This window comes from Podarcis pityusensis (genome assembly GCF_964106645.2).
Source record: "Podarcis pityusensis genome assembly, chromosome: Z".
Lineage (NCBI taxonomy): Eukaryota > Metazoa > Chordata > Lepidosauria > Squamata > Lacertidae > Podarcis > Podarcis pityusensis.
In genome coordinates, this window is record NC_138044.1 from 29,885,112 (window position 1) to 29,911,671 (window position 26,560).

Below are 26,560 nucleotides of genomic sequence, written 5' to 3' on the forward strand. Positions count from 1 at the left end.
TCGCTTGTCATGAATTGCTGAGGAGCTGAGTTCTTGCAAGCAGCTCTTTTCAAAATGAGTGCTTATGGCTCAAATCCTGGGGAGTGCAAAAACCCCGGATAGTGATTTTGGGATCCCTAAGTTGCATCATAGGATCCAGGGAGCTTATCACTGGTGGTACAGTAGCTCTCTCTTTTCTCATTCTTCTCATTCTTTTCCCATTCTAAGAGCAGAACTTATCTTGATGACTAGAAGCCCCCCTTTCCTCCCAGAATTAAAAAATAAAATAAAAATTCAGGGGGAGGTGTCAGCTCAAGAAACACCCAATAGCCATTTGGGAGAAGCTGATTTTGCCAAAATGGCACCTCCGCAGAATGTGTCTGCCAATCAGTGGGCTGGGGAATTGCGGTTGGGTTGGTATGGTGGAATTTTCATCCCAGCTGTAGACTCGGGTCTTTCAAAATGCACTTTCTCTTCCTGACAGGCAAAAATTACCTTGCTGAATCAGACCAAAGGCCCATCTGGCCCAGCATTCTTTGTCTAACAGTGATGACCATTGGAAGTTCATATGGAGGGCTTGACGGAAGCAGCAATTCCTTGCCATTTGGCGCCCCCGCCCCCCACATATGAAAATGAAAACATGCATATTTTATTTAGTTGAAACTGGTGTTGTGATAAAAACCTAGCTGCTGAGACCCCTCATTTAATGGCTAATGAGTTTGACAGTTCCTTATGTCTGGAACACTGATCAATCCAGCTAATGCATTTGGTATTTGCTGATGCTGATGCTTTCAGTCTGCAAACGATATACAGCTGATTATGTTTCCTCATTTGCATTGCATTTCCTTTGCGGTGAATGAACGGGGAGGGATAATGTGATAACAATGTAATAACATAATTTAACTTAATTTCACCACAGTGGATAACAAGTTGAATAACATAGTTTTGGGTGCAAGATGGGCTGCAGCAGAATGGATACAGTGCTGCATGTAATGAATACAGGATGGGACGGAAAGCAATGTCTTCTTGTGTAGTTACTGGCCACAGGATGCTGCTTGTTATAGGGGAAAATGGGAAATTGGGGTGGTGGGGAGGTAGAATGAAAAGAGACTTCAGCTTGCTTTCTGGAACCCTGAGCAGGTGCATTCCACACTGCAGCATTTGATTTCAGGTTCCACTTGTTTGCAAATTCTTAATAGCCTGTTGTATATTAATCATTGCTCATCTCATTATTTCTCAGGGGATGTACATCAAGTCAACGTATGACGGGCTGCACGTGATCACTGGAACGACAGAAAACGTAGGTTTTGTTCACTGTGATCATTTTCTTGATTCTTCTGTCTCCATAAGTTGAATGTTACAACTGTTTTACTGGGTATCCTCCATGGACAGAGTATGCTAGGATTTGCTTCATTTGTTTCAGTAAGACAAGAACAGGAGACGTTCCCGGCAAATTGTGCCTCATTATTTTCGCTCTCTCTAGTTATCTTCCATATGAAATACAGTAAATTCCACAAATAGCATCTATTTCCCTGTAAGAAAGAAAATCAAGGTTCTCAACAGTGCATAGACACTTCGTGTATTGCTCCCAGAGGTTGTAACAGACATTCCAGAGAAAAGAACCTTGCTATAATTATGATGTCTGGCCTAGATTTTTGAACTGCACTGAAGACAAGTCCTGGCACAGAGTCATAACATGGGAGGGTCCCCACACCTCATTCCCCAGTCAGCAATTTCTCTGGTCAAGGATTGAGGAGTAGCAGGAAGAAGTATCCTATTGTCACCTATGTTAGGTGTGGGGAAGATGGGCATTGTTTGGAGAAAATGGACCTAACCCATTCTAGCAGCAAAGATCAGGAAAATAGAATTGCCCTGTTAAGGAAGTTCTGTTGAAATCTTCTTAATACTGGCTATGTTAGTCATCCCATTTACAGTATTTCAAAGTGCGTACTTAAGCAGTCTACTCACAATCATTAGGACTTTTCAGAAACACACTGGAACAGAAAGCAGTTTCCTGGGGGGGGGAAGTATATCTTGATGTTAAATGAGGGGGTTAGTTCAATTCTGAAAGATGATGGAATCAGGTTCTTGGTAATGGAGATGAAAATGAAGATTTAGTAATGGTCAGACCATACTTGGGACTTAGTTCATAATTCATAATTGTCCATTGCGGAAAGGAGCTTAGTTTGAGCCATGAAATCCTAAGTTAGCTACTGAATTGTGATTGATGAGCAAAGTTCCCTCGCTTGCCATTTTGTTCATTAAGTTTTTTACATCCATCACTTTTTTGTCATTACCTAGATGTGAAAGTGATGATGGTGTACAAACTCTCAGCCAATTCATGCAACTCTAATGGGCCTGGATATATTTCACATCAGGTGGCCATTTGACAGACCTTGGGCCAGATCTGGCTTCAAAGCAACTTTATCTGCCCATCTCCGCCTGATTACTATACCCAGTTTTAATCAAAGTGTGCCACTCCAAAAGGGACTCTGTCATATTTCATAGGATCTGCATTGTACCCATGCTCTGAAGGGGAAGTTCCAGCTGTCAAATCTGCCTCTCTTATATAGGTTTTTGAAAAAGCGGGTGTTGAGTCTTCTTTGCATCCTGTTGGTGGGTGATACTTAGCTGGTATAGAAACATATGGCCATGCCTATATTATGGAACGTCCTACATATGGCTACCAAATGGAGCATCTCTGCCATATCAGCATACCCAATCTCTGAGATCAGTTGGTGGGGGCGCTGTGCTTGCAATGCTGCCAGTGAGTATTACTTGCTCTGCTCTGCTGGGACAGGCCCTTCTTGGTGATTGTACCCTGGGTGTGGAACTCTCTCCTCCTAGAGGTGCAGATGGCAATGACATCATTGGCCTTTCGTCATCTAGTCAATGAGTTGTTTAGCCTACCCATCCTATTCTGTGTTTTGTATTGTTTGCTTTGATTTTAAATTACATCTGTTTTTACATGTGTCTTTGTTGGTGGAAACCATTTGCGACCTTTGATGGAAATCAATCTAAAAACTGTATAGATAAATAAATTATAAATAAATGTGGGGCTCCGGTTCAGCCCCTCTCCACTGGCCTTCCACAATTTTGGGAAGACCTTTCTCTCCTGTATTTTGCTGAGCTGAACCTATTCCTCTAACACACTGAGATTTTGAGGAGTCTTTTTTATCTGTGATTTTAATCTGGATTTTAACAGAGTTGTTGCCGTTGTGATGATTTGCTTTTTAAATACATTGTGAGCCACCTTGAGTATGGGGGAATTTATTAATGTGCTTTGTTTAGAATGTTCAGTGACCACCCAGACAACAACATTTTCTAGGCAATTAATATACAAACTGAGACATAGTTAAAACATTTAAAGCACACTTAAAACACAAAACAATTTCCTCACTAAAAACCAGCCCAAGCTGCATAACAGCATTTTTTTAATATAAAAAATGGAAAGATGGGGTGTAAATTATTTTAATAACATTGCCCAGATACAGCACCAACAAAGTCTGGATTTTGAACTCTAAATATTTTACAAATCATGAATACTTGCTTAGGCCCCTTATGCATAATTCCTAATGCATAATTTGTTCTGATTTTGTCATAGTGGGGGATAACCTTTCCAACTGTTTAAAGATCTGAATGCCTGCTGTTTGATCTCTGGAAGTCCTGCTTAGATTAAATGGCTCTGTGATTTAGCCTGGCATTATCTGTGGGAGTTGAAAGTGACCCTCCAAGCCTCTCCATCAAGCCCTCAGGAATCTCCCCAGGGCACACCTCCCTAGGCCAAACCCCCTCCGTGGTCCTGCTCCATGCCCTCCACTGTTGCTTTTGCCTGGCTGGATTGTGATAATACCTCTTTAGGTATGGGTATCTCTGAGTGGCATCTAGCTGCTCAAATGTAGCCCACTGTGCAAAGGTAAGAGTTACATCTATTGCTCTGCTCACATTTTGCCTCCAGCCCACCCCCAATTTTGCAGCTGGCTCCATCCACTGCAATCGTGCAACCTATGGAAGATTGCCTGGGAGTGAATGTGAACCTCAGATTGAAGAAAAATTTCCCACCACAGTGTATAGGCCTGAAAAATAGCTTTCCTTTCCTTCTTAAAATAGTAATAATAATACTGGGGTGCTGTTGCCTTTTACCAAAAAAATGCATACACACAATCCCCCCAATAAAGATGTGCATAATATAGATAGCCTAGCACAACCCTAACCCATTCAGCACATAGACAGAATCTGAATCTGTTGCCTGCCCATTGTCTGGGAGGCCCAGTTTGCAGCCAAACTATGCTTCTCACTATTTCTCTGTTACATTTCCAAAAGTGGCTGGATGAACTTTAACAGGAGCGTCTTTGTGGGGGAGTAGGGGAGAGTGACACACCTTTGGCCCTTCAACTGACATGGCTCTTTTGAACCACAACTCCCATCAGTCCCATTCTGGTTGGATTGATGGGAGTTGTAGTCAAAAGCAGCTGGATGGCACTGGGATGGTGAAGGCATAGCAATATCTTTATTGCTGATAATAGATCATTCAACTCGCTTTTAATTGAACCTCCTGCCATTTGTGTCTCTCTCCTCCACTCCCCTGCTTACCTACCCACCCACCGACCCGCAATTTCCAATTTTTAATCTCACTGTGATTGCTGTTTCAAAGCCTTGAGCTTAATGAAGCATATTTGGGTCCAGGAAATTAGGTGGGCTTATAAAATAGTCATATGTAATTAAGCTGAGGAACCGTGCTAACTAGAGATGGGAAAAGTCCATTTAGTTCAAGCACTCAATCCTTCCCTGTTAGCGAGGACTATACCCGCTAGTGTTCTGGGCCATTTAAAATCAGCTAAACTGAAACCGTTAAAAGTGACGTTGAGGAGGCAAAGCAGTAAAGAAACTACCTGTGCATCATGATGGCCCAGAAAACATTACATGATATGCCTTAAGATCCCATACATTAGGGTTGCAGAACTGCCAACCTGTGGGCAAGATGTTGTCTGCAGAATCTTAGGGACCTCACAGGTAATCTTCCAGGGGCCTCCCCTGCTTGACCCCACCCCCATCTTCAGGGCCCCCCACAGATCCAGCCCCCGCCACAGTTGCACCTTCATCTCAGGATGGGGCAAGGGTGGCGTGAGGTTCCACAAACGCTGCTCCTAGACAAGAACCCCTCCCCTGCCTTGGAACGAAGCTGACATGTTTCATTTGACCCTTAGAAAGCAGAGTATTATCTCTTCAAATGAAGAAGAGAAGAGTGGCCATTTATGCATCGTTTAAAAAAACAACAACAAGAGGGCACAGATTTACATTAAAAAAGCATATGCTAGTTTGTATGCATAGATGCAAATTTAGAAATAATGGTTACGATTTAAATAGAAAGACTGTGGGTTGTGGCACACTTACTTCTACTCCGAGTAGACCCGTTTAAATTAATAGACCTAAGGTAGTGATTTCTGTTAATTTAAATGGATCTACTTCTGAGTAAAAGTAGCATTGGCTACAACCCCATGATTCCATTTATAATTCAAGTAGGACTCAGACAGGGCAGTACATCATGGAGAAGGATATATGAATACTGTAGGTCCCATGTGTGCCTGCCCAGTCTGCAGTCCAGGTGTTCACTGTTGGTGGGCAAGTTCAAGGTTCCTGCTCTGCCTTCTTAGGTTTGAGCCAGATTTGGACCAGATAAAAAACTCCCTTCAATTGAGGGCTGCCTTCTGACAGCCCTTGAAACGGACTCCTCTGTAAGGTAGGACACATGCCACTGTAGGAGGAATAACACAGTTTCAGATGAGAAAGCCTTAAACAATTTGTATTGCTTGTAGAACTCTGATTGTTAGGAAATGGAAGAGAGATTATTGGCCTATTATATTGTCTTCACAGATGTCTCTAAAATCTATTTAGAATAAATTGTGGCAATTATTCTAATTCAGCAACAAAACACGCACACTAATTTTATTGTGATATTTATATCGCGTCATATCCATGACAATTTGGTAGACCTTGCAAAGCATTTATCCCTCCCTTCTTTTTCCCCTCTCTCCATTTGCCTCCCTTCTTTTTACTATCCTGAAGATAACTTAAAGGAAATATAGGCTTATATAAGAAAGAGACTGGTGCCCTGTTTGAGCTAGAAAGGACTCAGAAAACTCCTATGATGAGGACTGAAGGAGACTTTTTAGCACAGAAGCCAGGAAGGGCTACATTCCATTCTGGGCAACCTTCAGGAGGCCGCATGCTAGTGGGGGGGGGGGAGGCAAAGGTTACCTACAATTTTGGCTTTGCACAGTGGGCTTTGTTTCTGCAGACACTCTCACGCCCCTTTCTATCCTCCATCCAAGTAAACAAGAGTCATTATCAGAGTTCAGGGATGCATTCCAGCCCGACAAAAGCATGGTAAAAGGCATGGCCTGGGGAGAGTTCCAAGGGCCAGCCAACGAGGCTAGGAGGGCCATATGTGGCCATCAGGACTGAAGTTTCCCATCCCCAAGGTAGCAACTTGAACATAGCCAGCAAAGCTACCAGAAAATAACCTTGGTGGGATGGCAGGAGGAAATGAATCAGCTTTATAAAACTGTATGGATGCCTTCCTCCGCACACTCCCCTGTTCCAAGATGCAAATAAATAAGTTAATGAAAGAGCAGGACAAAAGTCTCCAGTGGTTTCTTCCCCAAAGGGAACTGACCCTGTGAAAAGCAAGGGTCCTGAAACTTTCCACTGCTTGAGGAAGCACGCAAATGTTCTCAGCAGGCTAATGCAAGGGCTTGGCCTGCCTTTCTATCCTCGTCTGCCAGCTGCAGGGTAGCTGGCCACTGATGGACTCTAATGGACTCTAATGCTGATAGATTTTTAAATGCTGTTCATTGACAGTATGAAAGGCTGTGCACACGCTGCACTAAACCCACCCCATATCCTATGCCAAGCTAACAACTCTCACACACACACACACACACACACACCCCGCAAATGTTACAATCGGAACAAGTTTTGCATGTCAAGGTAATTTGACGGTGTTGTCCATTTTCATAGAAGGCACTTGTTGACTCATAGAATCAGAGTTGGGATCCTGAGGATCATCTAGTCCAGCCCAAATACAGTATGCAGCTGTCCGATGTGGGGGGGGGGGGGTAGAACCTGCAGCCATGGCATTGTCAGCACCTTGTTCTAACCGTTTTGTAGAATTGTTTCTTTTTTTACTAGCCACAACTACAGAGGCCACAGTTATACGTAATGCCAAACCACAGTCTACAAACACAGTCTACAAATTACCATGGTTTGACATTATTTGCATGACCAGAGCCCAGCTTTCATTGGAGGCATTTGAACAAAGAATGGACGTTCCACCCAGGCAAGTGCCGCCTGCCTGACCTCTCCAGGAAGAGGCAGAAGCTTCACACAGCTAATTGTCTCTGTGACCAATAACTGCCTTCTTCCTCCCCACCTCCTTTCTGACATCGTAATATACTGCCATATCCCGAAGTTTAGCTGGCAATATATTACGATGCTGGAAAGCAGATATCACCCAGACCTAGTCCTGATGGGTCTAATTAGACCCACTGGCCCCTCTGCTCTCTCGGGACAAAGTTAATATGTGAACCACTTTAGACACTCGGCGCTCTTAGCTATTAGTATTAAGATGAGGTCTGGAGGGCTGTTCTGCCGTTCTTTTTTATTGAGTTCTGTCTGCAGGCATATTTGCAATTAAAAACCTCAAATGAAACCTAGATGGGGAGATAGAACACATCCAGGAAGTAGCGAGCAGCATCTTCTGAAGCATGACACATTGTCCCTGCTCTTGGTTGAAGTGCACTGTGCTTTTGCTTACCTAGGTAAAGAGCAAGTTTTATTGCTGCTTAGAAACATTATCCCCAGGTCTCAGGCAGGGGTTTTGATGGAAGGTTGTTGGGTCTTTTTTGTTTTCTTAGGCTAGTGGAAAATGCCACTAGGAATGAGCCTGGCACTATTACCAGTGATCAATCTGAAGGGGGGAGAACAGCTGAGCCAAGCCGTTCCATGCCTTTTGGGTGGAAAAACAGCAATAAAATGGTGGATGAGTGGAGATCAAGGTGGCTAGAGTAGGTCCAGTGGTAGGGTGAATGCTTTTCATGAACAAGATCCTAGGTGCAACTCCTAATATCTCTAGGTTGGGCTGGGAGAAGCACCCTCTCCACCTGAAACCTTGAAGAGGCACTGTCAATCACTGTAGGCGATGCTGTCAAAGACCAAGCTGTCAGTAAATCACACCATTCAAAGTTGAAGTTAACTCTTTATTAGCAGAAACACCATCTCCACAGACTTGACAGGGTGTCAGGCCTAGTGAGTGTAGCAGCTCATCCCCATGAATTAGTTGCCAAGACTGATTCATGAAGTCCCTGTCTCTCCACAGCTATCTAAGTCCCTTCTTCTCCAGGGGCTTTTCTAAGCAATCAGGAACTCTGCTTGTGTGCAGCCTGCTGCTGCTCTGCCTGTTTCAGCTCTCTTCTGGTTTTGGGAGAGAAGGAGGGATGAGAGCTTGTTGTGGTAGGAGGGAGAGACATTTGTGACTCTTCTCCAGCCTGACTAATCTCTGCCTCTTGGCCTCCCACTCTCCAGCTTAAGCTTCTTCCTCTGATTCTGGACTTCTCTCTGCCACTAACTCTCCCAGCTCACTAAGCCCTGTTACCTTTTCAGCTTCTGACACCTCCTCTTCCCAGTCTTCTCCCTCATCTGCCTCTGAGCACTCATTGTCATCCCATCACCAGTCCCTGGACTCAGCCTTCTCCCCTTGGTGTTTCACCAGTTGCTTCCTCCCACCATTCCTCTGTGCCTAATTAGTCCATGACACTGCTGAACTAGATGGACCAATAGGTCTGAGCTGGTATAAGGCAGCTTCCAAGTTTCCTAAGATCAGTGTATTTCTTTATTTAAAGTATTTATTTGTTTTATAAGAACATGTTATAAACTGCTAACTCTCAAAGCAAAATACTATGTTAGTGTATAACAATATCAATTAAACACCATAAAATTACAAAATCATAAAATGCATTTTTATGCTGTAAACTGCCCCAAGATCTTTGGAAGAAGGACAGTATGTAAATTTAATATATAAAATAATATCATCCTGGAGGAAAGGAGGGGTGCAAATGTGATAAATAAACACACGGGCAGTGGTAAAGATCATTTCAGCAATAACCAAGTAATAAAGAGCTTTTGAATAAAGTGCTATTTTAATGATGGCAGGAAATAATGATGGTGGAAGCCTCGAATCAGCACACTTCTACATTTTGAAGCAAAGAAATAGCCCTTGTGTCAAGATAATAATTTTCTTTATAGCGTCAAAAGCTTTATATGTTAAAGAAAAAGAAAAGAAAGATGCCAGCAGCAGGCTTTCACTTTCTTCATTATATTTTAATCTACTCCAGTATTATAAATCCATGATTAGTAAGGGGGAGACAGGCTGGAAAGAAGCACCACAATGCCAAGGATGTCGGCTATTTTTTGTGGGGGAGGGAGTGGGTGGGTCAAAGTCTACATGAGAGAAAAAGAAAGGAAATGGAAAGAAATAGGCAATGTGATTTGGGAGGGCCATAGCCTAACAGGTCCCAGTTCCAATCCCCGTCCTCTCTAGGAATGTCCCTTGCCTGGAATTCTGGAGGGCCCCTGGTAGAATTATAATGGGTCTCACCCATTATAATGCAGCTTCCTAAGTTCCTGACCCATTTTGATTGTGGCTTCTCAGCCTGAGGTTTTAATCCTTACACAGGCAAAAGCCCACAATCTTAGCTTCTGGTTCTCAGAAACTAGTTCTCAGAAAGGGTAAACAAACACAGCGGTACAGAAGATTTAAAACATTTAAACCTAAAACCTGATAGATGTTTATCAGCCAGAGTAAAGAAAGACAAGCATGTCTTCTTAACTGTCCCAAAATAACTTTCTCCATACTTTCTCGGTATTTTTGGGAAATGGTCCACGCCAGATGCTAGATGAAGTTGTTTCTAAACCATCCTATTATTGCCCGATTTTTGAGTTTTGTCCTCCTTTTGCAGCCACCAAGAAACCCTTTGTCACACCTTCCTTCCAGTGAAGAAATGCAATTTCCTTTGCAATCTTCCCCCACCTCCCATTCCTCTGCCATTAATTCTTGTGTGTGCTTTGCGCCACAAATTTAATTGAAATGGCAACCAAGGTATCCTAGCACAAGTGGGAGCTCTTTTTTTGTTTGTTGTGATAATGAGGCATTATATATGGAAGGGTTATCATAGCTCAGTGGCAGAACATCCAGTTTGCAAGCAGAAGGCCACTAGTTCAATCCCTGGCACTTCCAGGTAGATCTGGGAGAGAACCCTGCCTGAAACCCTGGAGGGATACTGCCACTCGCTGTTGACAATACAGAGCTAGCTAAGCCAATAGGTCTGCCTCAGGCAACTTCCTATGTTCCCATGTGCCCTGTTGCCTTCTGAGCAGTCCAGTTATTTTGGTAGTTTGGGCTTTTGAACCTTGCCTTACCCAGGCAGACAAAAAGAAGTACTTCTTCACATAGTTCCAACTATGATATTCTCCGCAACAAGACGTGGTGGTGGCCACAAACTTGGATGTCTTTAAAGTGGGTTAGGCGAACTCATGGAGTATAAGGCTGTCAACGACTGCTGCCCACCATGGCTTTGTTCTACCTTCACCAGCAGCGGCAGTATGCCTCTGAATGCCAATTGCTAGGAACTACAAGTAGATCCAGGACACGGGTGGCACTGTGGGTTAAACCACAGAGCCTAGGACTTGCCGATCAGAAGGTCGGCGGTTCGAATCCCCGCGACGGGGTGAGCTCCTGTTGCTCGGTCCCTGCTCCTGCCCACCTAGCAGTTCAAAAGCATGCAGTGCAAGTAGATGAATAGGTACCACTCCGGCGGGAAGGTAAACGGCGTTTCTGTGCGCTGCTCTGGTTTGCCAGAAGCGGCTTAGTCATGCTTGCCACATGACCTGGAAGCTGTACGCCGACTCCCTCGGCCAATAAAGCGAGATGAGTGCTGCAACCCCAGAGTCGGTCACGACTGGACCTAATGGTCAGGGGTCCCTTTACCTTTACCTTACATGTAGTTAGTGGTTAGTGTTGCCCTCATGTCCTGCTTGTGGGCTTCCCATAGACATGTGGTTGGGCTACTGTGAGAACAGGATGCAGAGCTAGATGAGCCTTTGACCTCATCCAACAGGGCTGTTCTTAGGTTAATACAGTGGTGCCCTGCAAGACGAATGCCTCGCAAGACGAAAAACCCACTAGACGAAAGGGTTTTCCGTTTTTCGATGCACTTCGCAAGACGAATTTCCCTATGGGCTTGCTTCGCAAAACGAAAAAGTCTTGCGAGTCTTGCGATTTTTTTCGCTCCCCCCCCCTTTTTCTAAGCCGCTAATAGCCTTTTAGCCGCTAAGCCTTTAATAGCCGCTAAACCGCTAATAGCGCTAAGCCGCTAATAGGGTTGCTTCACAAGACGAAAAAACCGCTAGACGAAGAGACTCGCGGAACGGATTAATTTCGTCTTGCGAGGCACCACTGTACAGATTTTTACTTTTTTGTTTATAGCTAGCTGTGCCCTGGCTTGCTTAAGCATCTGGTTTCTGACAAGTGCAATAAAATCCTGCCACTTTCCTTAAGTGTCTTCTTTAGTTATACCCTTCTGGTGTTTGGATATACTTTACAGTATTTTCCAGATCCAGGAATCTGCCATGAACTCCAGCCAAAATCAATTGTACACTATCTTATTACAGAATCCCCACCTCCACTGCCGTTTTTGCTACCGAAAGCAACATACTTTATTAAAAGAAAAATAGGAGAAGGAATAGGGAAGGTGGCAGAGAAGAAGAAGAAGCATCTTTTGTTAAAAAGCTTATAAATGTTTTACTAGGAGAAATTTGTCAGTCGACGACCAAATGAAAGCCATAAATCTTTTAGTGGCGGATGTCCCTCATCTTTGGGGCTGCTGTTCAGCAAACATAAGGAAGTAGGACACACCCACAGCTTGCCACTTCGTTTCTGCTCGAAATGTTCAGTGAAATAAAAGCAACATCAAAGATGTTTCATTCCTAGTACTTCAACCAATTGATTTGGCTTCTCTTTTGAAGGAATAATTGACCCCAGCCAAGATGTAATTGAAAAAGATACCAGAAAAAGCTGGGTCAGAGTCAAGAGATGGGGAGGGCAGGGAAGAGAGAGGCAACTTGAAAAACAAGCCTAGCCTGAACCTTTGCAGCTTATGTTGGAAGAGATCTAAGGGAGAGTTCATACATATTCATGGGGAATGAGACATAATGGATCAAGCATCATCACAGCAGACACCTGCTTCACACATGCATCTATCTCGCTTGATTTCTCTATGCTTAATAAGTGCCAGTTGAATGTGGGAACTGTTGTAATATCATGTGTTTGGGCTGATTAGAAAATTCCATCTCTGGTGCAGGGCTGGATCCATGCAGGAGGGGGAAAGGGCCACAGTTCAGTGGTAGAGCATCTTACTTGCATGCAGTAGTTCCCAGGTTCAGTCCCCATAATCTCCAGGAAGGGTAAGAGCTGCAGCTCATAATAAGTATCTACCTTGCACTGTGGTCTAAACCACCAGACTTCTTGGGCTTGCCGATCAGAAGGTTGGCGGTTCGAATCCCCGCGACGGGGTGAGCGCCCGTTGTTCGGTCCCAGCTCCTGCCAACCTAGCAGTTCGAAAGCACATCAAAGTGCAAGTAGATAAATAGGTACCACTCCAACGGGAAGGTAAACGGCGTTTCCGTGTGCTGCTCTGGTTTGCCAGAAGCGGCTTAGTCATGCTGGCCACATGACCCGGAAAAACTGTCTGCGGATAAACGTCGTCTCCCTCGGCCAGTAAAGTGAGATGAGCGCCGCAACCTCAGAGTCGTTCGTGACTGGACGTAACTGTCAGAGGTCCTTTACCTTTACCTTGCATGTAGAAAGTTCTAGGTTGAATACCTGGCATTTGCAGATAGGGTGAGAGAACCCTGTTTGCAATCTTTGAGAGCTGTTGTTAGTCAGTGTAGACAATACAGAGCTAGATTTACCAACGGCCTGACTCAGCAGAAAGTAGCTTCATATGTTCCAGTGTTCCTACAAAGTCTCCGTTAGGGCCTCCGTCCTATGACAGTGTCCCCCAGCCACTGTTTCTGTTCCACTGCATATCATCTTTGCTAAAAGCGGCTTTATTTGTCCCACTGTCCATTGTGGCAAAATTATGTAACTTATGTATAATTAGGTCATATAAATTATGTTGCCACTGCATTATTCCATTCCCATTTGTTTCAATGCAAAGGAAATGCAATGCAAATGTAGGAGAGGGAGGAAGTCATCAGTTACATCTAAATTTTATGATACAGTTCTCCAACCAAACCACGTTTACAAGAATGCACATTTATGAGGAAACTGCATAAAACCATATAGAACATTGAAAATAACATACGAAAATGCATTATATTAGGGGAAGTTGCTTGCCAAAATGTGTACATTAGTCAAAACTGCATATAAAAATGCCTTCATTGGGAGAAGTGTGCATTAAAGTGCTGATGAATTTTCATGAGGGTTTAAAAATGAAACAAAACCTGTAAATCTTTGCAAAACATGGAGAACTGAGTTTAAGATTGGGGAAAATGAGAAACAGAGAGAACCAAAACTGATAGACTCTTCCCTCCCCAGTCCTCACACATTCCTTTTGAAAGCCTGAAGAGGGCTTAAGAGTGTCACTTTGTAAAGAATGAATCAATATTATCTTGGTGCCAGACAGAATTATGCCATGGACTAGAATTGTAATAGTACAGTTGCAAAGTGTGAAGAATTCCACCACTGGGTTTTCCCATTGTCAAGTTTCTCTCTCTCCCCCCCCACCATTCTCTTGCCTTTAGTCTCCAGCAGACCAGTGCAAGAAAATCCATGCAGGGGATGAAGTGATCCAAGTCAACCATCAAACTGTGGTGAGTACTTTTCCAATTAATCCGAGTGTCTCTATTCATCTCCACCTGGCTTCATTGTTCACCACCTTTCAGATATTTCTGACAGCTCCCATCAGTCCCAACCATCACAGCCAACTGCACCGTCTGGGACTGGTGGGCATTGTACTCCAAAACACCTGGAGGACACTAGGTTGGTGAAGGCTGGTATAAAGATCCCCCCTTGTTAGCAACACCAGCTTATTGCAAATGCTTATTTAGAGTTGCTATCCTTAGGCACAATTTCTGCTGCGAATTTGTCCTGACGTTGCTGGGGAAAAGTTTGAAATATATTGATTTGTCTTTTTTGCCAAAAGGAATGCATACTCAGGCTTGATTCAGAACAAAGGCTTTTGGCAGAGGGAGGGGATAAAGCCTTTAATGTTTTAATGTAAGCAGGAAGTGCCAGGTAAGAGAATCTTTCACTGCGAGTCATTACCAACTAATGGCAACCCCTCCTGGGTTTGGGACCATAGCTCAGCGCTTTGCAGGCAGAAGTTCCCACGTTCAGTCCCCAGCATTTCCATTTAAAGTGACAAGGAAGCAGGCAATGTGAAAGGTCTTTTCCAATTGGGGAAGGGGGCCATAGCTTATTGGTAGGGTAACTACTGGACTTCCGGGGTGGCGCCATCGGCAATGGCGGACTCCCTCTGAACTGGAGGGACTAGCTCCGCGCAAAACGGGTCTTTTCCACTACGGCAAAGTGGGGACCCTTTTAAAAATCACAGGCGGATGAAGCCTGTGACCATGGGACTCAGCGGGCACCCTTAGCGCCCCCCCAACCCGCAAAGGAACCCATTAACGGGCTCTGAAGCGAAGAGGGGGAAGTGGCGCGGTGCTGTGAGTCAACTGCTATTTCCGTGGAGCGAAGCCGCACAGCCGTTGCTGGAGAGCGCTGCCTTTTTCCTGGGACAATTTGGCTTCTAAAATAAGCACCCGTGAGTACTTAAACTTTGAACAATTGGACTTTAAATAAGGACTTGTGATAAGAAAGGAATTGGACTTAAATTTTTACTTCAATTTGGTACTGAAACGGGAAGGTCTAAACAGGAAGTCAGCCTTCCTTTTCTTTGTAGACAGAATAAAGCAAAGACAATGTATACTAGAGCTCAGAAAATCGCCTTGAAAGGATTGGCTTTCATCATTTAAAATTGTTGAACCCTCCTTCGGCAGCAGGAGAAGAAGGGGGATCTTTTTCGGACTGTTTAAACCGGCAGAAGTGAGTTTAAAGTAAAGTAACTTTCCACCGTCCTGATCCTGGAGCGAGGTATCAGGACTGACGTTTGAAGCTCATTGACCAGAGACAAACGCTTTTGACAGATAGCTAAAAGAAGAGAAACATAGTGATTCCATTGTTTCCTTTCGCACCTTAAAGGAACAAATATTGATAAAATATCTGAAAAAGGAAACTCCGTTGCTAGACTTGTCTTTAAAAGAAAGATCAAATAGAAGTTTTCCCCCTAGAGGGAGACTGTGAAACTGTAACCAACTCCGGGGAGCTGGCAGCTGTTACAGATTACAATCGTGGGAATAGACATCTGACCTTGCAGGACAATGTATTCAGAAGCTCTGTTGTGTGCTTTCTATAAAACAAATGCCCTACTGGAACAGCTACATGAGAAGACGAATTTGATGGCTGATTCGATTAGAAATTTTGAACAGGCAGTGGGAAATTTTGAACAGGCAGTGGGAAAATATGTGGAGCCCACCCAGGAGTTAAATCAGGAGTGTGCCCTGACAGAACAGGCCCAACAGGAATATGAGCTTTCGGATTTGACAAATGAACTTGGAAAAAGCCAGATTTGGAAAGAAAAAGTTTGGTTTGGTTTGGAAATGGGGGGTTGGATAGACCCCCCTATGCAGGGATGTTGGGACTTTTCAAGTCTGGCAATGGGCCGTGAGATGTTTGGGATTGTGGGGGCTCTCAATTTTGGAGGGATTTTGAAACATGTTTTTAAATACCACATGGAATTTAGTGTCGATTATGGAAAAGGGGCTGATCTGTCGAGAAGGGTCAAAAATATTGCTAAGCTGGAGTTCCCACGAGTGAAACGAGCAGGAGACAAGGGAAAATACAGTTACAAATATGAAGAAGAGCTGCAGAAGGGACATGGAAGAGACTTAAGGGCCTCGGATATAAGGTTACCAGGTTAATGCGCTAGATCGATGGGATAATAAGGACTGACAAAACCTGGGACCAGGAGGAAGGGATGCTGGATGAAGATTGGATTTGTTTTTATTTCTTTTTTTTACTACTAGGACTGTTTTATAAAATTGATGAACGTTAGAAAAATGTTGGAATGAAATTACTTGGCTTTAGTAAAAATGTTTAAAGAATTATGTAAGAATATTATGGTTATGAGAAGTTGGTAAAAATAAGATTTAAGTTTTAAGTTTCAAGGTTTTTTATAGTAAGATAAGATTAAAATAGTTTAAGGTAATGTAATGACAGAATATTATGAAATATGGAAAGGATTTGCTGTGACAATTAACAACCAGGATACAAAAAAAGGGAGGAGGAGGAGGTCAAAGAAAGAAGGTAATGACAGTTGAGGAGTTTAGAATAATGGATTTGTTTTTAAATGTTTTTAAATGTTTGTGGTGTATTTTCCCCCCTCTTATTTTGAATTTGTATTTGTATTGTTGGAAGTTGCTTGTCTTTCTTTTTTTCTACTTTGTTTTCTTTTGTAACTTTAAAAAAAAAATTCCAATAAATATCATTTTAAAAAAAAAATATTGGTAGGGTAACTACTGGTTGGACTGGGGAAGACTCTCTGTCTGAAACATGGTGGAGCTGCTGCCAGTCTGTGTAGGCAGTCCTGAGCTGGATGGACCAGAGGTCTGGCTCAGCAGAAGGCAGCTTTCTATATACCTACATTGCTAGGCAATACTTCACTTGATGGACACATGGTCTCACCTGGTGTAAGGCAGCTCTCTGCTTTTCTGATATTTATGGAGCAAGGTATGTTGCTCTAGGGTTACAGAATCAAAGGGAGGCACATCCTGGAGTGTGTCAAGGGGCCAAGGGCCAGTGGGAGCTACACCCCAACCTATGGCAAGGGGGAGACTAACCTGTCCAATCTTTTGTCCCAAGAATGAGCAGCTCTAGGAAGCTTGCTTCCCCCCACCCATCTCCCTTCATGAAAGAACACTCTACTCTAACCACCTGTTACTGGAAGGGAGGCATGTTCTAGCCTATGCCACCAGCCATGTGACTCTTGGCCACAAATAGGCTGACCCCCTGCCTCCCAAGAAGTGCATCATGGAAAAAGCCACATCCATTGCATAACAAAGGACGAGCTCCTCCAGTGCTTGCATTCCTTTCCCCTCCCCAGTTCTTTTCCCTTTTACTTCGTGTCCATTAGATTGTGAGCCTTCAGGCAGAGACTGTCTTCCCTTTTGTACCGTGCTTACAAAATGCTGAGCAGTTTAAAGGTGTTTAATAATACTATTGTTGCGACTGCACTGTTTACTGATCTTCTTTGGAGTCTCTTCTCTGCATTCCCCGGTCTTCAGATAAGACTTGTAGAAGTGACTGGAACAGGGCCTTTTATGTGGTGGTGCCCTGCTTCTAGAACTCCCCAAACAACAATATTTTCACCTCTTGCTAAATTTTGGTGGATTGTCATGTTTGCACACGCTGTTGTCTTTGGTGCTATTGTCTATTTTAATCTGGTTATTACTTATTTTATACTCTGAGATATATATTTTTATTTTGGTGATTTGGATTATTGGCTCTATGATTTTTTAAAAAATCTTTGTTTTACAAGCCACCTGTGTTGAGCAATAATGTTTGAAGAAATGCAAACAATAAGCACATTCTAAAACTAAACTGAAGTTGAATTTGTCAGGGCAGATTTGGTTTTGAATAACCTCTGCTTATGGGATCTCAACTTGGCTCTGGATGTTACAAGAAGTGCCAACTAGAGGTGTGGTATTTTCTGAAAAGCTCCGTGCTGCTGTTATCTGCAGGGATTTTTTCTAATTTTCATCTTGTTCCTTGATCTCAATGAGAAGTGAGGTATTATTATTTTTTACCAGTTTCACTAAAAATGTGAGCAATTCTTACATAATATGTACAGCATTATATACTGTAAAAAGTGCATTATTATGCGCACATACTCTCCAGGTTTCCTTAATTAACCAGCACATAAACAAATACAGCAACATATATAACTATATGAAATTACCCATTAATACGATGTATTAATACTTTGCAGAAATATAATACAGCATAGAGCTTGACTCTTCCATACATATTAATGTATATGTTAATGTATTTTATATGCAGAATGCACATGATATATATTTTTCTGTGTATAATTTTGCATTGCTCACACAGAATCAGGCAAGTGTGGGTGTAAAGTGTGCTCTCTGCATAAGAGGCAGTCTAGTGTGGGCTAGGCTTAGCCAGGTTAGAACTGCCATATTATATGTATAGGCCACTTTAAAACAATTTTCTCCTCCACCCGTAGTGCTGTCAACATGCATGAAAAGGGACTCTATCCTCATTAGGAAGCATTGCAAGACAGATACCCATGCAGGCTATTTGGAAGCCTAGTTCAATTTTCTAAGAATCTGAGGGTGGCTCTGCTGGATCAGATTAGGGTTTCATCCTGTCCAGCAAACTGTGTCCAACAAGGAGCAGCCATTTGCTTCTGGAAGCTCACGAGCAAGTCATAAAGGCTACCTCTGTTGTTTAATGACATCTACTACAAAGAGGTGTGCTGCCCCCATATGTGGGCATTGTTAAGATCATCCACAGAAACCTTCTTGTTAGTTCCGAATCCATATTTGGCTGGGAAAAAGAGGAAGGGAATTTTCTTTGGCCTCACCCAGTATTTGATACTCTTCCTTAGAGTGGTTCGCCTTGCCCCTTCTGTATTTGCCTTCCACCGCAATGCAACTTTCTTTGGCTTTTAGGGGCTGGTTCTTTATTTTCTATTTTCAATTGCATGCCTACCATCATAATTATGTGCAATCCCTCTTTTCTTACCCTGACTTCTCTTAATGTTCTATGACGCTTTTGACTGCTGGATTTCGTTGCTGTTCTTTCATGTCAGTACAGGGCTGATTGTATTGTGTTGTATGTTGCAAATTTTGTTTGTAAGATTCCTTGAACTACGGCGAAAGGTGGATCTTAAATGTTTGCTTGCTTGCTTGCTTCAATTTGGGTCTCACCTCATACAAATATTCTCTAGGCTAGTAGCCCTCAACCCATCTTTAACCAAAACATACGTTTGGGAACCAATTTCTTTGTTACTGTTATTAATAATAATACTTGCATACTGTCATAAATAATACTTGTACACTGCTTTATATTTCAGTAAATGCATATGTGGTTCACATATATCAACCAAAATCAATATATTTGTGGTGGTGCTGCTTAGATCAGGCTGTGATCCAGTGCTAGATCCCAAACCACCAATTGACGACTAATGCTCTAAGCATTAGTCTCCAGCTGTTTTTTGTCTACAACTTCCATCATCCTTAGCTAGCAGGGCCAGTGGTCAGGGATGATGGGAATTGTAGGTTGTTTTTAAAAACAAAAATACAGCTGGAGACCCAAGTTTGGAAAACCCTTCTCTAGGCTACAAACCAATAAGAAAGACAAAATCATAATATACAGCATTTCAGTAAAAACATAAATCAGTAACGGGGAAATAATAAAAAGAGGGGAATTGAAGGTATTGAAGGAATTCCCCTGCCTTTTTAAAAAGTCAAAACAAATTTGCCCCTCTTTTAAAATACCACCAAGTGGGAAGGGAAATAAGTACTTAAGCTCCAATGGCGGCATATCAACCACTTCTCATTCTGGGATCATATTAGGGGAAGAGGAAGATCCACACCCAAATTGCTAGTGAGAGCCACAGTGGTATAATTGTTATAGTGCTGGGCTAATAATAATAACAATAATTTTATTATTTATATGCCGCCCATCTGACTGGGTTGCCCCAGCCACTTTGGGCAGTTCTGACAAAATATCAAAACAGAATAAGAGCTCAAACATTAAAAAAACCTTTCCTGAACAGGGCTGCCTTCAGATGGCTTCCAAAAGTCATATAGTTGTTTATCTGTTTGGCATCTGATGGGAGGGTGTTCCACAGGACGGGTGCAACTACTGAGAAGGCCCTCTGCCTGGTTCCCTGTAAAGTGACTAAGACTTGGGAGAGCCACTTTCACATCTTCACTCAGCCACAAAACTCACTTGGCGACTTCAGCCCTTCACTGCCTCTCAGCGTATCCTACCTCAAGGGGTGGCTATGAGGATAAAACATGTAAGATGTGGTGCAGGGGAACCATACATAGTACCTGGATCTCCTTGGAGGAAAGGTGGAGTACCTGGAGGCGGAGGGGCAACTGCAGGGATTTCCCTGACTGCAAGGAGGAGGCCGCTGTGAATGGATGTCCTGCTATGCCCACAGCTGCCACCCCCCCACCTGCCTGTGGTCTCTCCTATGACCCTTGTGCTCCCCCCGGATTTATGGGATTGAAGCAGCAAAACCAACACAGCATGAAAAGCCTGTACAGGGAGATGCAGTCAGACAAATTCCATCAACCCATCAAATAGTTCAAATGCACACATTTGGTTATAATGGCTAATAGCTATTTGATTGATCTACCCCACATGAGTTGTTAGGGGTGGGCACTGAAAAACAAACCCACTATCTCATAGTGTTGTCTCACAACATGGCTGTAGGACATGTTGTGGTGTCATCATGTTGGGGAATCCAGTTGGGAAGATCTTCCCAACCTAATGGTCATATTCTCTCCAGGGGCTAACAAGTGAGATAGGGACCAGCCACTATGCAAAAATGTCTGCATGAAAAGGGAGTTAATCCTCTTTTGGAAGCATTGCAATACAGATAATCCATGCAGACTTTTTGGAAGCCTCATTTAGTTTTCTAAACCGACTGTACATTTCTAACATTGCTTGTATGTAATGTGTGGAATACGCATATGTCATATTCCGTAGACTATATAGAATATACCCGTGCATATTCTATGGACTGTATACAAGCAATGCTAGAAGGAATGTGGAGGGACAGAAATACAACATTCCCAGAAAGAAAAAAACAAAATAACTAAGGCAAAAGGGATACTGCAGAGCTGGAAAGGTTCAGAAAAGGACATGTTAAATGATTGAGGGGTTGAAGCAACTCTTTTCCAAGAAAAGTGGCAACGTTTAGGGGCTTCTTCATTTAGAAAAATGTGGGGGCATGAAAGAGATAAAAGTGTACATTGTGTGAAGAAAGTGGAAGGGGGAAAAGCTTTTCTTCCTATCTCATAACAGTAGAGCTTGGGGACATGCAAGCAGAATGCTGGAAGATTCGGGACAGATAAAAGAAAGTGCATTTTACATGGCATATAGTTAAACTGTGAAATTAGCTCCCACAGGAGGCAGTGATGGCCACCCACTTGGATGGCTTTGAAATATTAGATTCATGGAGGTAAAGCCTAGTAAACACAACGGCTATGTCCTCTGAATACAGGTTGTTGGGAATTGCAGGTGAAAAGAGTGCTATTGCATGCAGGTCCTGCTTATGGGCTCACTAAGGGCATCTGGTTGGCCAATGAGAACAGAGTACTGGGCTAAGGCCTTTGTCCCGATACTGGTGGGATTTTCTTACATTCTTAAAGTGTATTGTTTTGTTTTTTAAGTCTTGAATCACACCACATGCGTGCTGATATGCAAGTTACTCTGCAGCTGAAATTTCCAATTTGGGGTTTCTTACCTTATCTTTTCTGTTGTGACCCAGCAGACGTACGTAATTTAGCCTCTAAACTGTTCTGCCCTTTAAATTAAGGAGCCACTCAACACACTTATTTCTAATTAGTTGCACAAATGCTACTTTCAGTATGGTAAGAAGTGTCTGTAGAAATATCAGAGCCTTATGTTCAGCTTCAGCTTCAAGAGTCCAAAAGTAGATTTGCTAATTAAATCAACTGTGTGTGGGGGGGTGCACTAATCATAAATTGGAATACTTAAATCAGTTTCTCAGAGATCAGAGCATCACAGTATAGTAGGGTTGGAAGGGATCCAAAGAGACCCTATGTCCACCCTCATGCAATGCAGGAATCTCAACTAAAGTATCCATAGCCATCCAACCTCTGCTTATAAACCTCCAGTGAAGGAGAGACCACCACCTTCTGAGGGAGTCCATTCCACTGCCAAAGTTCTTCCTGATGTTTGGTTGGAATCTCTATTATTATTATTATTATTATTATTATTATTATTATTATATATTCTAACTTGAGCAGGAGAAAACAAACTTGCTCCATAATCCATGCGCCAGCCCTTTAGATATTTGAAGATGACTATCATATCTTCTCTTAGTCTCCTCTTTTCCTGGCTCCTTCAACTATGCCCAACTCCCTCAACTGTTCCCCATAAGGCTTGGCATCCCTATTCATAACTGGCTATTTTGATGTTAACAGATCACTTTCATCATGTTTGGCACTGAAATTTGTTGTGCAGTCAGACCGTTTTCATCCTATTTGAATTGGCTAACCACAAGTGCTCTCTTTATTGCAGCAGGATCCAATTTTATCCTAAATACTCATTCTTGCACCTTGACCTCATCCTGTCCGAGCTTCAGTGCTCCACAATTGGGCTACCTTCCTTGCTGCCAAGGCTGCAGCCAGAGGGAGCAAGTTTTAAATCGATCTAAAACAAGGTAAATCGTGACACACAAATCAAGACAATTGACACCTGTCTTTAGATCTCCCATCGCTTTACATTTTTTTATAAAAAAGCAACAATTAGAAGCCCCAATTCAGACTGGGACTACAGTTCTGTGGGGGGGGGGGGGGAGTTATTAATGTAGGAAGTGTGGAACTTGTGGCTCTTCAGATGTTATTGGACTATACTTCCCATCAGCTTCAACCAACATGGTCAATGGTCAGGGATGATGGGAGTTGCCAAGAACATTTGGAAAGACACAGGTTCCCCATTCCTGGTTAATACTTCTTCCACTCCAATAGTTGGAAATTCCCTCTCTCCACCCCCCTCCAGCTGCTATTTGCTCTAGTAGGGAATGTATTAAAGTATTAATAGTTCTATTTTCAGCAGGTACTTGTAGATATAGAAATGTTCTGTGGTGGGCACCTTTCCTAATGTAGCTGCCCATCAATCTTCATAGGCAGAGGACAGACAATAGGTGATGGTGGTGGATGCCAGCACACTGGAAGCCATTTGAAAGATGGATGGCTGCTCACTCCACATTTGCCTCTGGCAAACAGGTTTTGCACATTTTAAAATGGTTTCAAAAGAAATGTCTGTGTGCTGCATGAGAAGTGGACCCACTCTCAAAACACTTGCAATTCTCTTAAATAAAACTCTTATCTACTTCCAGCTTTGCAAGCAGTACACATTTTCCCAGATACCCTTGGTTATCTGTTCCAGGTTCTAATCTTGATTATTCCAAGTCTGTTCTGTATATTTCCTGAAGTCTTATTTTTTGTCTAGTCAAAACAGGTTACTCTTTTTTGTTTTTGTTTTTAAAATAGCTTTGCCTTGGCACTGCTTCCTTTGCTTTCAGAAGTTTTTGGACACTTCCTTTGCTTTCTGCCCATCCCATTTTCTGGTTTTTAGCTCTTCTACCTATTGATTACTTTGCCTAGCAGCACCCACTTGACTCCAGAGCAGGCTTCCTGGATTTCAGACCTGCCATGTTGTTGCTGCTTTTCTTCAAATTCTCTTCCGCTGATATAGGAATTGCCTCTTCCATTGCTCCCAACTCTCCTGGCTTACAAAATATGAGCAACACCATGGATCCCTCCAGTTATTAGGAAGCCAACTTCAGAGGTGAACATGATGCCTTCTTCCACTGGATTCTGCCTCTCGGGTGACCCTTCTTCATTAAATCTGTACATTTCCCCCATAACTGATGTGACCCACACCCTGAACATATAACCACTTTTGAGTGCTACAGCCAATTGTGAAGGAAAGGGTTGTGGTGGGAAGGGTGCTTTGTGTTGCCAGGGCTTGAAACTATCAGTAGTCTACTGATGCCTGGGGCTATAGACATGGCAGGTTGGATTGCTTGAACATTGTGAAAAGCTTCACTCCAAAACAGTCTCTAAGGGGAAGGGAGGACATGTCAGAGGTGTATAAAATGATGCATGGTATTGAGAAAGGGAGCAAGAGATGAGCTTTCCTCCCTCTCTCATAACACTAGAAAACTTGGGGCCACCCAATGAATATTGGAAGGCTCGGGACAGGCAAACAGAAGGACTTTTTGACACTATGGAATTTGCTTCTGCAAGAGGCAGTGATAGCCACAAACTTTGATAACTTTAAGAGGATTCAACAATCTATGGCTATCAATGGCTAATGGCCATGATTACTATTTTCTGCTTCCACCGCTGGAGGGACAATGCCTCTGAATACCAGTTGCTGGAAACTGCTGGAGAGGTGAGTGCTGTTGCACTGAAGTCCTTCTTGTGGGTTCACATAGCCATCAGCTTGCCCACTGCTGGATTAGATGAGCCATTGGCCTGATCCAGCTAGGCTGCTCTTTAAATTCTTATGTTCTTAATCTGGGCACAGCTGCCCATCCTGAATCCCTGTTGCTGTGATGCCTACTAGTCTTTTCCTGCTTTTTGCCTCTGCAGCTTCACAAGTTTTCATTCCATCCAAATGTATGGCTTTTGGTGGCAGAACGTGGAACAAGTTTCAGAAAGTAATAGAGCTAACATGGTGTGTAAAAAGAAATGTCCACAAGTTGGTCCTGATTACTTCATCACTCTCAGGAAGAACTGAAGTAGATGAAAGAGTTCTACTTCCCCCAGAGCACTAAACCTGGTGATAACCTGCTCCTGGTGCACTAAACCTGGTGATAACCTCTGTGGCCAAGTTATTTATTTACTTACTTATTTTATGAAATTTACATACCGCTTGATTGTAGAAAAACCCAAAGCAATTTACAAAAAGAATAAGACAAATAAAATCATAGGATTATTAATAAAAAACCCAATTAAATCAAACCATTAAAATGTTCTAAAAATTAAAACCAGCAATTAACTAAACACATATCGTATATATCTATGTTATTTATGCATTGGGAACTTGGGGTTTAAAAAAGAGGTATATAACTAAACTGTACCACACGATTAGAGGTATATAACTAAACCATAACCAAATCCATCCACACGATTATGTGGGAAGCTTGAGAACACATAGATCTCCAGCTGTGGCTACAGCACTATTTCTGCTCTGCATTTCCATGCCCCTTTGCCAAATCCTCAATTAGGTTGCAATCCTAAATCCACTGATCTGGGAGCACCGTCCAACATCCCTTCTATAAGCAGCACACAGCTAATAGGTAAGGATGTAAGGGACAAGAGAGTTAGCTGTCTACACTCATTAGGGAAGTCACTCCTTCAGACTTAACTGGTCTTAAAATCTTAACCTTATTCCAAGTTTGCCTACTTGCCCACTCTGATTGGTGGAATAGGCACTACTGTAAGTGCCACGTAATACCCGTTCTGTATTCGTATGAACTTGATTGTTTAGTGCGGAACTTTGGAACTCCCTGCCTATTGATTTCAAGCAGGTGCCTTCACTGTACTCTTTTCAGTGCCTGCTAAAAACTCTCCTGCTTAGACAAGCCTACCCAGATGCGTAGAAAGTTGAGGTACAGTAGTTTTAATCTCTTAGTATTTTAAATTTTGTAGGTTTAAAATCAGGGTTTTGAGTTTTTCTTGATATTGCAATTGCTTTGGTCAAACCATTGTACAGGGGCTATAAAACAGGCAAAGTTTACCTCCTCAGCAGTAGCTCAATTTATTTTCAGAAAGGTAACCAGCTGCTATTCAAATTTTTCAAGCCAAAGTGTTGTCCCAGCAACTTTTTGGGATCCTAATATGGATACAGGCATATAATAGTGATTTAGATAAGATACACTCAAGTTTTTTGAGATGTATCCTGGGGCTCCCAAGTTCATCAAGGAGAAGAGGATTTGTGCTGAACTAGGTGTACACATGACAGTGTGTATACACTGGGTGTGGTCTAGCACTTTAAAATACTGGTTGCATTGCCATTTCTGTTGCCAACCTTCAAGTCTGCTTTCTGACTTAAGGACTCTTATAAATCCAGAGGGTTCGAACATTTACATAGCAAAATCAGATCTATTGTTATTGATTTTGAACTCTTATATATTTCAAGTGAGCAATATATTTATCGTAATATTCAAATCAGATTAAGGGACATTGAAAAACAAAACATCGAGTCAGCTGTAAATAAAATTTGCTCCCCCAAGTTTTATGGTTTAAATATAACAGATAACAGGGTCACCTATATTTCAAATTTAATAATTCCAGTCCAAACTTTATGTTTGCCCAACTAAACGTTTTCCCCTCAGCTTTTGTCAAGGACAGATATTTTAACATCTCTAGAAATGAGAGACATTGCAGATGTTTTTTGAATGTGCCGGACACAGTAAAACATATTCCTTTCTACTGCCCATTGTACAACCAGCTTCGCAAACGCATGCATTACTCTTTTTGGGGTAGTCTAACATCACAGCACAATGAAAATATCAGATTTTATATGTCTGACATTAACCTGGAAGTAACTGCAAGGGTGGCTGAGTTTTTATCAATAGTATCTCTCTGAGTGGTGAATGGCATTATT

At 42.6% G+C, this 26,560-nt stretch overlaps 1 protein-coding gene across 2 annotated transcripts in view; it reads left to right on the plus strand.

The window, feature by feature from the left end:
• LOC308468814 (connector enhancer of kinase suppressor of ras 2-like) overlaps positions 1-26,560 on the plus strand; it is a 317,637-nt gene that overhangs the window by 165,459 nt on the left and 125,618 nt on the right. For both annotated transcript variants that reach the window (XM_080991239.1, XM_080991238.1), the window contains exons 7-8: positions 1,220-1,279; positions 13,840-13,908. In XM_080991239.1, coding sequence (XP_080847365.1) covers positions 1,220-1,279; positions 13,840-13,908 — 129 coding nt within the window. The remainder of the gene's footprint in view (positions 1-1,219; positions 1,280-13,839; positions 13,909-26,560) is intronic.